Source organism: Pimephales promelas, chromosome 15 (genome assembly GCF_988280905.1).
Source record: "Pimephales promelas chromosome 15, fPimPro1.hap1.1, whole genome shotgun sequence".
In the NCBI taxonomy this organism is placed as follows: Eukaryota; Metazoa; Chordata; class Actinopteri; order Cypriniformes; family Leuciscidae; genus Pimephales; species Pimephales promelas.
This window is the reverse complement of record NC_142783.1, coordinates 16,153,907-16,166,129: the sequence shown is the minus strand read 5'-3', so window position 1 is coordinate 16,166,129 and position 12,223 is coordinate 16,153,907. Positions and strand designations below refer to the sequence as shown.

General features: G+C 35.6%; 2 protein-coding genes across 2 annotated transcripts in view; one reads left to right on the top strand and one right to left on the bottom strand.

Moving 5' to 3' along the window:
• The window catches only part of bach2a (BACH transcriptional regulator 2a), a 29,399-nt gene extending 24,531 nt beyond the window's left edge, over positions 1 to 4,868 (bottom strand). Inside the window, exon 1 of the mRNA XM_039671567.2 lies at positions 4,569 to 4,868. The gene's annotated coding sequence lies outside the window, so the exon portion shown is untranslated. The remainder of the gene's footprint in view (positions 1 to 4,568) is intronic.
• Positions 4,869 to 7,426: 2,558 nt separating this feature from the next.
• Positions 7,427 to 11,592, top strand: manea (mannosidase, endo-alpha). Its single transcript, XM_039671592.2, has 5 exons — positions 7,427 to 7,535; positions 8,124 to 8,754; positions 8,839 to 8,948; positions 9,034 to 9,110; positions 10,196 to 11,592. The coding sequence occupies exons 2-5, from the start codon at positions 8,241 to 8,243 to the stop codon at positions 10,830 to 10,832; spliced, it is 1,338 nt and encodes a 445-aa protein (XP_039527526.2). The 5' UTR covers positions 7,427 to 7,535; positions 8,124 to 8,240; the 3' UTR covers positions 10,833 to 11,592.
• The last annotated feature ends 631 nt before the right edge of the window (positions 11,593 to 12,223 follow it).

The window sequence follows — 12,223 nt, the reverse complement described above, 5'->3', positions numbered from 1 at the left end:
GCCTACGCCTTTCGTTCCTCCTTGCCCAATCAATCTCTCACAGGATCCTCTCTTAGGCCACCAAACAAAGGAAAGTCTGCACCACCCCCTCGTTTGACCACGGCATATTCTTCCGAGTTGCCATAATATTAGTAGTTAGTTTAGTAACTATCTCTGGCCAAACTATTTAAAAATAGTGGGGTTTTTCTGGATACTCCATCTGGCGCATGTAATGATGACGCAGTGAATAGCGACGATTCTCTCTGACCAATCAGCAGTCGGCATTGTTTTCACGTGACATTTTAGTATCGCCTTAGCTCGCTCAGAACCTCGCCGGAGGTGGTACAAAAAAAAGTACCCGAAAGCAGGAACAGGTACAACTTTTACACAGTGGAAAACCAAACAAAGGCGAGCTGGTACTGTGTAGTGGCAAAGCGCCATTATAGTGAAAAGTATTTGATGAATAACATTAGCAGCTACTGCGTAAAGTAGAGAAGGCGCTAAAAACAAGGTTTGTTAGTTTACTTTCTGTAACCTAGATTTTCGATAAGAATACATTTTAATAGAGCAAATGATTGTTCTTGCATTATTTGCACATAGTAAAAAAAAATGCATGGTGAACGTTTGAAGAAATCAGACCAATCATAAAGGACATCACAATCATTTTTTTATTTTATGTCAGATAGCCTACGTCTCGCCTCTTTATACCTGACTACCATAAAATAAAGCAACTTTCTTTTAGGGAGCTTCTTCTTTTTCTCTGACTGAAAATATCTGTAGCCTACTGGGAGTCGAGAGAGTGGTAACTTAGTTACAGGACATATTTATATCACATTTAGAAAGAATTCCTGTAACTAAGTTACCAAATAAACAGAAACAGACGCGACTGAAGAAGTGTGTCCTCTTTCTTTTGTGAAACCTAACAGTAATTTATTTCTGTGTGACTAATGTGACAAATAAAGAAGGCATAAATACTAATTAGAATAGTTCATGTTTTTCACAGTCAGTTATTCATACTGTAACATTTGTTTGTTCGCTGTGTCTAGTTGCAGTTTGTTCGAAATTACAAACCTGTTCACCTGAAGAAAAACTCAGCAAAGTGCTATTAGAAGACATCCTGTCATAGCTTTTTGGTACATAACGGCTACCGCAGATGCAACGCGCATTTGAAAAAGCGAGGCGCTGGAGAGCACAATTTGTTTGAACGCAAAATACAATTTCACCGCTAGATGGGAGTAAATCTCACACAGAGTCCCTTTAATGATGGATTTGGTGAAGAAGCAGTCAGTGATCAAAATATTGATTTTGAAGATGTTGAAAATGATATGTTTGAGATCGTGGATATGAGCCAGATGCTAAATGTATTGGGAAATGAGCTCTCAGTGATGATTGTTAAAAATATCTGCTTAAACTGAAACATTTCAAGCTCCAAAAGGTAAAAAAAATATGATGCTTTATTTTATTCTTCGGTAATTGTTACGCTAATATCAGTAGTGTTTTATATTATCGGCACAGGTAGAGAGAGATCCATCCGTGTTAGATACAGATCCGGACCGCTAGAGACCTGAATGTGTAATAATGATTGGCGAAACATTTGCATTTAAGTAATTAATTTTAAAAAATTGGTGCGGAATACTCTGAGTTTTCAAAGTGGAAGTGTGACATTTTGACAGTTCACTATCAGCAACAACATTGCCCATATTGTTACTTGACCACAAAGGGAATCTCCTAATGGCCCCATTAGCTGCGTGTTTGTATTCTCTCAGATTGAGTCGATCCCTCAGACTAACACTACTCTAGCTGTCCAACAGGAAGTTAATCAGTACTCAATGAGTTCAACAAGTCCACACAGTTAATAAATGACAGCTGTGGCCAAGTGCATTCCAGCTCTGTTTATTTCACCCTTTGCTCCATATGAGCATTATAGCCATTGGTATGATCATATCATGACCTGGCAATTCATTATTAGCTGTGTGAGCTGCTTTAATCACAATGTTTGGGTACAGAAGGATCTTACACATGACTTAGCAATATTGTGGTGAAAATTACACATGCAGTGAGCCGAACTGAAACTAAATGAGCAAAACCAAAACTCTGAACACACCATTCAGTGATTTGATGGTGCAGATTGAATAAAATTGAAATGCACACATAGTAGTGTTTGTTCATTCAAAGCAATCAGACAAAACGGCTAAAACTTCTCACAGACACACTGAAATTAAGAGGGCGGTTTTGAATTGGGCTAAGCAACCATAAAACAACCCTTCAGAAACCCTATAGCAGCCACATACAATGCACAAAACACAGTGAGAACACCTGTAACTGTATAGCAAGTCATTTCGGGTATGATTATTTCATCTCAAAGCTAAATATGTTGCATCTGAGATGCTGATCTGTGTACAGTGCACAGCTCTTATTGAGAAATATTGCAGCTTTCACTGCTGAATACTAAAGGTCACGTATATGGTGACTCAAGCACTTCATGACACAGAACCGGAATTCTGTTTTATCAGACTATTACAGAAGCAGTTTCCAGTCAGTCAATGAAGAAACATCTGCTAGGCTTGCAAACACAAACAGAAGACATAACATCTGTTTCTCAACCGGTGATAAGCGACAAACCCACAACTGCTGACAAAGGTGCTTTCATCAGAAGAACAAGCCGCTGTTACATGACTAAGGAGATGTTTCTGCATAGTCAAAAGTGAAGATGAGGCATGATTAGTGGCCATTGATATTATATGTCTAAACACTTTTGGGAATTACAAAGGTTTTGGAGTAAAAAAAAAATCACGAATAACACTAAAATAGATCAAAGTCCTATAAGCCAGATCTTTGCTGTGATAAATATCCAGAACAAATATACAATCTCCTGATAAATAGCACTGAACATTAGTGATAATTGGTTCTTCTGACGTGTAGTTGCATCTCATTACCACATTAAGACCAAGATTCCTCATCATTACCACACTAAGGTTACAGCTCTAAATAAAGATGTAGGTAAGTGTCAGAGAGGTAGTGCTTTCCTATGCAAATCTAAGTTAAAAGGTGAAAGTGTTAACTCTATCCATATATAATGAATCTGAGTATTTCTAGAATCTGGTGAAAAGTTCCACAACGAACACAGGAAATCAGCTGCTCTCCTTTCTTCGCCACAAAGACCTGTGAACATCTCTTCTCACAGGATGTAAACCATAAACCCACAAACACTTCATCCACCCATAACCGAATCTCATACCCTCCCTGCTTAATCAAAAACGAATCAAATCTGGGTCTATGTGGTGCAACGCAATTGGTTTCATATGCAGTAATAATGGTCTAATGCATGAGATAAAGATGATCTTTCAGAAGAGATTCTGAAGCATACGGGTTTTAAAACTGGTGCAGGCAAAATATAGTAATAAGAAAGCAACAAACACAAGTTTGTTTTGGCAGGCTGATAGTTTCATAAAGCCAACCAATGCCCTCTCACTTCTTCTTTCAGTACAACATAGTGATGCAATACCTCGATTTTTTTTTAATATGTATGTTTCATCATCCCCACAATTAAAAAAATAAAAATTATCATAAGTTAAAGTATAAGTTGTCTATAAATTATAAGAAACTTTAAGGAACGATCAAATCTATAATTTCCTGATTTACTTTCACATTTGAATGACTTGGTTATCAGTTGATCTTTACTTCACCCCAAAGTCATCATAACACCTCTATTTAAAGACATGACAATTTCTAGATAATTTTATGGTCTGAGAAACATCAACATTAGCCCAATTTTAACGGAGTAACTACACAAACGAACACTGTGTCACAAAGTTCTTAATTTTGATTTACCTGGTATACAGTTTCCCTAATTTTGAGAATGTTTTAAGTCTAAGATTATGATTTCAGTTAGATAAATAGAATAGAGATAGATAGATAGAATCATAGTTTTTATTTTATATTTTGAATTATTTATTTTTTTAGACATTCTGTAGAAATGTTCTGTTATTGTATTTAAGTCATTTTTTATGTCTATATACCTGTATTAGTGTTTACTTCAGTTTTAGTAATCAAGTTGAACAAAATAAAAATGAGAAGTCTTGCCTTGGAAACTAGCTGAAATTTTTTTATGGTTATGGTAACTATAATAACCCTGCATAAATGCAACATTTTTCCTTAACATGACTGCATTAATAGATAGACATTTAGATAGATAGATAGACATTTAGATAGATAGATAGATAGATAGATAGATAGATAGATAGATAGATAGATAGATAGATAGATGTGAACACACAAAAATGGTATTAAATGTGGTCTTGCTGAATCACTGTTTCCTTTTGTCTCAGTCAGTCAGAGTGCAGTCGGTCGAACACATAATTGTGCCTGCTTCCATCCATCTACTGGTGACTAAATGCAGCACAAACCTCCAGACCTAATAATGTCAGTGCAGCTCCTCTGACTGACTGTACGGTCCGAAAACGTTGACGTAAGCTTTCTCACTGTGCTGAGACGTCGCCTCTTCTGGTGTCATTATCAACTCACTCTTATCGACAAGACGCTCACTCACACCAAAACAGACATAAACTGTAAAGAGCAGGTTCACTTACCTAAACTTTCAGTCGTTCCTGCACGAAGATATTCTGCGAGACGCGTTCACATGGTCTCTTTCTTCCCGCTTCGTTAACAGCTGAAGCTTGCACGGTTTATTAGAAGCAGGAGGAATGGTGTGTTCAGTGTCTGAGTCTATGTTGGATTACATTCGAGACCGCGTGCTTTTGCTTTGCTCCTTGCTGATTGTGGGATTTCCAGCACGCGCCTCCTCTAAATTGCTACATTGTTGACATTGGGGCGATGACGTCATGGCGATGCGCCCATAGTAAAGAGATAAAATATAGCACGAGCCATTCAGTTTTTCTACAATTTGTGAATCTAACTAACAACTTAACATCATACCTGTAAATTAATCACCTCTGAAGTGCCACACATACTGCGGATACGAGAATATCGCATTTGGCGAGCTAATGATTTCACAGATAATGGGATTTTGACACCTCATGCAGGCAGCATTGATTTTTAAAACACTCTGGAACACATTACATTGTGACTTTCTTATTTTTTTATTTTTATTTTTTTTAAGAATTATGACTCTTTATAATTATTTAAAAAAGTTTTAGTTTTTTTTGTTATTATCATCCTTATTTTAATTATTCATTTTATTTTATTTGCAATTTTTAAATTAATCTAATCCATTCAAATCCATTTTCCACCTTTTGCAATAAAGTAAAACTGTCGCAGTAGCCCAATAAATCATTATTACCTGTATGTGTTGAATCACATGTACTCAGTCTGAGAAAATAACATTGTATTCACGTTTTTAGGCTACAATAGTGAAAGATGTAGAAAGTTAAATTGCAACCACAGTTCAGGTTATTTAAATATTCAATTTGTATGGTGGTTGTATTTAGATTAGAGCTAGAGTAAGCATAACAGCATTTAATCTCACTGTACCCCAAAGGAGCTGGCAAGCAATTATATGAATTATCGGGTTGTTGCAGACGGCTCTCGCTTCTCCTTTGATTCTGATCCAAACGAGCCATAATTTCACTGTTAGGTTAAAAAAAAAACTGTGACAGATTCTCAAAGGCGCAGAGTGGCATACTGACATCAAAGTCCTTTTTATCACAGAAAATGGAGACCTTAAGATGCTAAACGTGCCTCAGCTCTGCATCCATCCTCACAAAGCATCAGTGGAACCTGTCATAGTGTGCATGGTGCACTTGGGAAATGAAAGCTTTCTAGCTTTGTTTGAGTCACTCAAACACCAGGGATTGATTGTGACTTCTAGCAGTTTAGTATTAATATTGGAGTATATACACTCTAAAATCTACATCCAATAAGCTAGATTTGAAAGTGTAAATTGTGAATAAATGTATTGTGCCTTTAATTTGAAGTGTGCCGACCCAGAACTCTCTCTTTTTAATTGTTAGCCAATTTTTAATTTTATTTAATTGATGCAATCTTGTGAAAAATCAGAATGTTATGAAGATTATGATGTGTGTGTACATTATGAACAAATCAATGTTCATCCAAACAATCAGATAGGCTAACTGAACAAACACAATGAGCTTAAAGGGATAGTTCACCAAAAAAATTTAATTTCTGTCAGCATTTACTCATCCTCATCCAAACCTGCATGAGTTTATGAGATATTCCAGACAGTTCGCGTTAAAAGGTTAGTTCACCCCAAAATGAAAATGATGTCATTAATGACTCACCCCATGTCATTCCTGTAAGACATTTTAGATAGGATATTTTAGATTTAATCCAAGAGCTTTCTGTCCCTCCATTGAAAATGTATGTACTGTATACTGTCCTTGTCTAGAAAGGAAATAAAGACATCATCAAAGTAGTCCATGTGACATCAGTGGGTTAGTTTGAATGTTTTGAAGCATTGAAAATACATTTTGGTCCAAAAATAACAAAAAGTACAAATTTATTCAGTGTATTCTCTTACATCAGCAGCTGTGGACTGACTCTGTGGCAGCTGTGAATGCAGATTGACAACAGAACTGGAAGAGATTTTTCAAAAATTCTAACTAACCCTGATGTCACATGGACTTCTTTGATGATGTATTTATTTCCTTTCTGGTCAAAGACAGTATACCGTGTATACATTTTCAATGGAGGCACAGAAAACTCTCGGATTAAATCTAAAATACCTTAAACTGTGTTAAGAAGATAAAAGGAAGTCTTATGGGCTTGGACTGACATGAGGGTGAGTCATTAATGATATAATTTTCATTTTTGGGGGAACTAACCCTTTAAGCCAATTTTTTAAAAAACTAAAGAAAGAAACTCATACAGGTTTTAAACAACTTGAGGGTGAGTAAACGAGCACAGAATTTTAATTTTTGGGTGAACTATCCCTTTAAATGCAGCCTCGTTGTAACTCCAGTTTACCCACTTTATTTTAATGCAAACAGCGCCCCCTCATGGCTACAATTGAAAATGCGATTCGTTCGAAATTTCAAACCAAAATATCATTTTTTTAATCTTCTGTTTAAGGCAAAAACCACATTTACTACGTGTATAATACATTTCATATTAGCCTACCTTTAATTTCCAAAGGACCTATTTGGCACATTTTTATTTTGAAAACGCGAAACACAGGCAGAAAGGAAATTTGAACTTAGTTGATCCAGACTGAAACAGACAGCGACTGAGTGAGACGATAAAATTACTATCAACCTTCGTCTGACAGCTGTCATTGCAATCCGGGTTGATTTTCACAGCTCTCCGACCAACGAATTTGAGAAGACTTGGTTCATGAATATTAATCAGACACCGTGACTGGCCTTTCGCCAATGGCTCTGAGGAACGTGAACGCAAGCTAATTAATATTCATGAGTTTAGCCTTTTTTCATCTCCCGCCCAGTAGATTGCAGTATAACTCGTTTGTATTTTCCGAATAAACAAGACAGAAGAAAATATTGTTCACTGATACTTCCGTATTAGATTAAAGCGTTAGATATGCTCTGTTCACGAGATGTGTCATTTGATGTCTGTCAAGAGAGGTATGATGACGCTGCATATTTTCAAAATGTAATTATTATAAAACTTGTGATTGATTTCAGTCGTAGTTGCACATGTGCCAGGGTGAAATAAATGTACAATATACCTGCTTTCTATTATATTTTCTCTTCCCCGGTTGCAGTTTTAGGTCTAAAAATGTTTAGTTTTTTGTAACGAAACAAATTGTTGATTTCTTTTAAATATGGACAACGTGTTATGGTGATTATTTTGGTAGGTTAACCATTTAAAAGCAATAATGTCCATGCATTTTCAGCATACTAATATTGTCTGCAGTATGTTTAAATTAATAGTGATTTTCACAAATGTTGCTACATCAAATCAATGTAGGAATGACCTATAAATGAATAGACGAAACATTCCCTGTCTATCTGCATAGGTTAAAAAGTTAATGATTATAGTATACTCTAAAGAAGTTGTGCAACACAAGATGCCTTGATATGACCTACTGCCTTATTACAGAATGAGTTTCATTTAAAGTTATTTATTTATTAATAATATAATAATAGTATTTCAGTATTTATTTATAATTATATAAATAAATAAAACACCCTCCCCCACCCCTCCCCCAGCTTTTCCAACAGAAGCCAAAAGATGAAGAATGAACCTTGAAAGTTTACCTTAACATATTTGTTCCACCATTGACCGAACATCTTCGGGGGAATGGACTTTAACTGACCTCCAGGGTAATGGCACGCTTTAGGCGTAAATCATGTTTTGCACTTATCGCTTTAGCCTTGGCTGTTTTTATTATAACAGTTATCTTAAAGTCTCTGAGTCCTGAGGATAACAATTTTGCTGGTCAGTTTACATTAAGACTTATTCCACCTCCAAGAGAAATGGAAGTATCCGCTAAACCTGTGCAGATGATGCAGGCAGAGAAACCCGATAGCCTGGACAACAATATGCAAGATTTCCCTGAACCAAATTACAATGTGCAAGATTTCCCTAAACCAAATTACAACGTGCACGCTTTCTACTATGTATGGTATGGGAACCCTCAGTTTGATGGAAAGTATGTTCACTGGGATCATCAACTGTTACCACACTGGGACCCCAAAGTGGCCTCAGGTTATCCCACAGGACAACACCAGCCTCCTAATGACATCGGGGCAAATTTCTACCCTGCACTGGGTCCATACAGCTCCAGAGACCCATCAGTTTTAGAGGAACACATGCGACAGCTCCGAACAGCCGCAGTTGGTGAGAAGCCACTTTGAAATATGTATTATGATTACTTATTACAGTTGCTCCATCCATCTACTGAATATGCTTTGATTATTTCAGGTGTTCTAGCGGTTTCGTGGTATCCACGTAGTATGAACGACGACAACGGTGAAGAAATTGATAACCTGATGCCTTTGATTCTGGATGCAGCTGACAAATATCAGTTAAAGGTGTTGTAGATACACATGAAGGTTTGAGATTCATAGTCTTGCTTTTGCTTTTGTGTCTAATGCTTTTTTTGTGTGTCCCTAACAGGTTGTTTTTCACATTGAACCATATAAAGGACGAGATGATGCTAATATGCGTGAAAATATAAAATATATTGTGGAGAGGTACGTTTGATGTCTTTTATACAGCTCTCACTATTCATTTACTTAAAAAAAGTTTTAATTTCTTAACATTAGTTAAATAAATTAAATAGTAACATTTATAAATCTAGGTTGATGTACATTTTTAAAATTGGGTCATTGACAAATGCAGCTTTAAAAAATGTATAATTTGTTGGGAACAATGTGTTTAAACAAGTTTTAAGCGTATAACTTTTCAAAGTGTTTAAATTCATTTTTTTTTTTACTTTTTTGTCTGGCGGTAAAACTTAGTTTTTTGTCAGGTGTTTAATTTGACCTGTATTTTGTTGGTTTAAATCTAGAATTTACATTGTTGTAACACCTGATGTACTAAATCAGTTATTCACAGGGAATATGCTGAATACTGGATAATTATTATTTTCATTTCAGTTACATATTAAAAGTAAAATACAAATGTTTTAATCAAAAGTCATCTTTGAAGTAAAATTTGTAAATTGATCAAAAACAGAATAATTCATATGTTGCATGACGTTCGGAAAGTAAGAACTGGGAGAGGCTACAGTGCAATAGGTTGTTTTATATTGATACAAGTCAGTTGAGAATAATAAATTAAAATATAAAAAATGCGTTCATTAAAATGTTTAAAACAACTTTAATGAAACACTATATTTGCAAGATATGCTTCTCTTATAGCCGGATAATTTTTTAATGCGCTCCCTGTGTAATGCTGAGTTTTCAATCTACGACATTTTTGGTGCGAGGGTGGGACAACCTATCACTCATTTAACATCATAACAATAGCAAACCACAACCATTCAATGACCCAATCAATTCCAATGGAGTCACACTCTACAATCTTTCTTTTTCATAAAGCCGTTTCACTCGGATATACATCACAATAAAGAAGAAAAGGCAATCACAACTTCCATTGCATGTTGACTTTAAAGTAGAATGATTGTTTTTGCTATTTTGTCCATAAGAAAAGCGATGATATTAATCTCTAATGCTGTAGTTCAATTGAAATAATATGTAGTTATTCTATCATTGATGAATGATTAATGTACAGATTTGTATGTAATAACGCATATATATATATTGCATTTTTACAGGTATGGAAACCATCCTGCTTTTTATAGATACAAAACAAGCACTGGCAAATTTCTTCCACTGTATTATATATATGACTCCTACTTACAAACTCCAGATGTCTGGGCAGAACTGCTTAAGCCGAATGGTATATCGACCATTAGGGACACACCGTATGATGGCATCTTCATTGGACTTCTTGTGGAAGAAAAGCATAAGAAGGACATAAAGACTTCTGGATTTGATGGACTCTACACGTATTTTGCAACCAATGGCTTTACGTATGGTTCCTCAAATCACAACTGGAGATCCATCAAAACTTTCTGTGATTATAATGACTTGGTATTCATTCCAAGTATAGGACCAGGTTATATCGACACCAGCATAAGGCCTTGGAACTCCCAGAATACAAGGAACCGCATTAATGGGAAGTATTATGAGAACGCTTTTAAAGCGGCTGTGGAGGCAAGGCCACAGATGATCTCTATAACTTCTTTCAATGAATGGCATGAAGGAACGCAAATTGAAAAGGCCGTCCCCAAGACATGGGGTAAAACTGTATATCTTGACTACCTTCCTCATAAACCTACAGTTTATTTAGAGTTAACACAAAAATGGGCAAACAAATTCAGTGAGGAGCAGAAGAATTGGCTGGAGTAAAGAGAAGTTATTTACTTCATAGTTAAAGGGATACTCCACTTTTTTTTGGAAATAGGCTCATTTTACAACTCCCCCAGAGTTAAACAATTGGGTTTTACCATTTTCGAATCAGCCGATTTTCTGATATTTAGAAGAGTATCAGTAACCAGACATTTTCTGGTCCCATTGACTTATATATATTTTTTCCTACAATGGAAGTCAATGGGACCAGAAACTGCCTGGTTTACAATTCTTCTAAATATCAGAAAATTAGCTGAATTGATTTGAAAATGGTAAAACTCAACTCTGGGGAAGTTGTAAAATGAGCCTATTTCCAAAAAAAAGTGCATTATCCCTAATTTTGTTCAGTTTGTTTTACTTTGCATGCCTTTTACCACTCTATATGACAACTTGACTGATTAAACTCATCAAATATTAATGAAAAATTGCAATCAGAGATGTCCTGCCTGGAGGCTGTAAATAACAGTCGTGCTTTACACTAGACGTTCTTAACCTCTCTGTACACTCAGCTTAAAATTGAAATGGAATACATTTATTTGGAAATATGCACTATAAACTGGAGTTCTGACAATCTTTCTCAGAACAACTCAATAAGTATGTGTACACTGTCAAATGCTTTCAAATTTAACGTAAGTGCATTAAACACACCAAATATAAAGCGTGATCAAAATAATTGCCTGTGGTTGTCATGGAATTACAATTAATTGATTAATTTATTATTATATTAATGAAAGTTATTACAATAAATTATTTAAAAAAAAATCAGTGTTGCTCATTTTCATACAGCATATATTTATCAATAGTTTTAAGATTTTTGCAGTGATATTGACTCAAACGTTAACGAGAAATATAAAATATATTTACTGAATTGTTTCTCTTGAACAATTGCTGCCTCAATAGAGGGCCACAATTAGTTTAGTTGTGCACTTGTTTGACTTACATGTACACAAATTTAGGGGACTTGAGCAGACACATTTAAAGAGCTAGTCTGAGCCCTGCCACAGCATCACAAACAACCAGTTCACTTTTAAGAGTTTTATATCAGCTTGTGACAATTGAATGTTTACACACAACAACTTGGGAAGTGATGGCTGCAAGAGGGGGCAATGCCAAAATAAACAAAAATGGAAGTAAACCATAACTAAGAATCCACGAAAACAAATCAACAATGTACACTTACTCCCTGTCTAGCCACAAACCAGGAGATTATCTCGGGCCAGTTGTTCAAAACATTTAATCTGGATCAAAATGATCCGGATTTGAAAATCCCATTTTTTCCTATCCAGGATCAGGTAATCTGTCTTACTTTTATGCCGGTTTTTCAAAGCAACATTGGACTGGATCACCCTGATCCAGATACACAGTTTTCAAGATTACCAAATCTGGATTAC

Excerpts from the sequence above, each read along its gene's own strand:
- manea (XM_039671592.2), top strand. The coding sequence starts at position 8,241 with ATGGCACGCTTTAGGCGTAAATCATGTTTTGCACTTATCGCTTTAGCC. Across the intron at positions 8,755-8,838 it reads GCTCCGAACAGCCGCAGTTG|GTGTTCTAGCGGTTTCGTGG; the intron begins GTGAGAAGCCAC and ends TGATTATTTCAG. Across the intron at positions 9,111-10,195 it reads ATAAAATATATTGTGGAGAG|GTATGGAAACCATCCTGCTT; the intron begins GTACGTTTGATG and ends GCATTTTTACAG.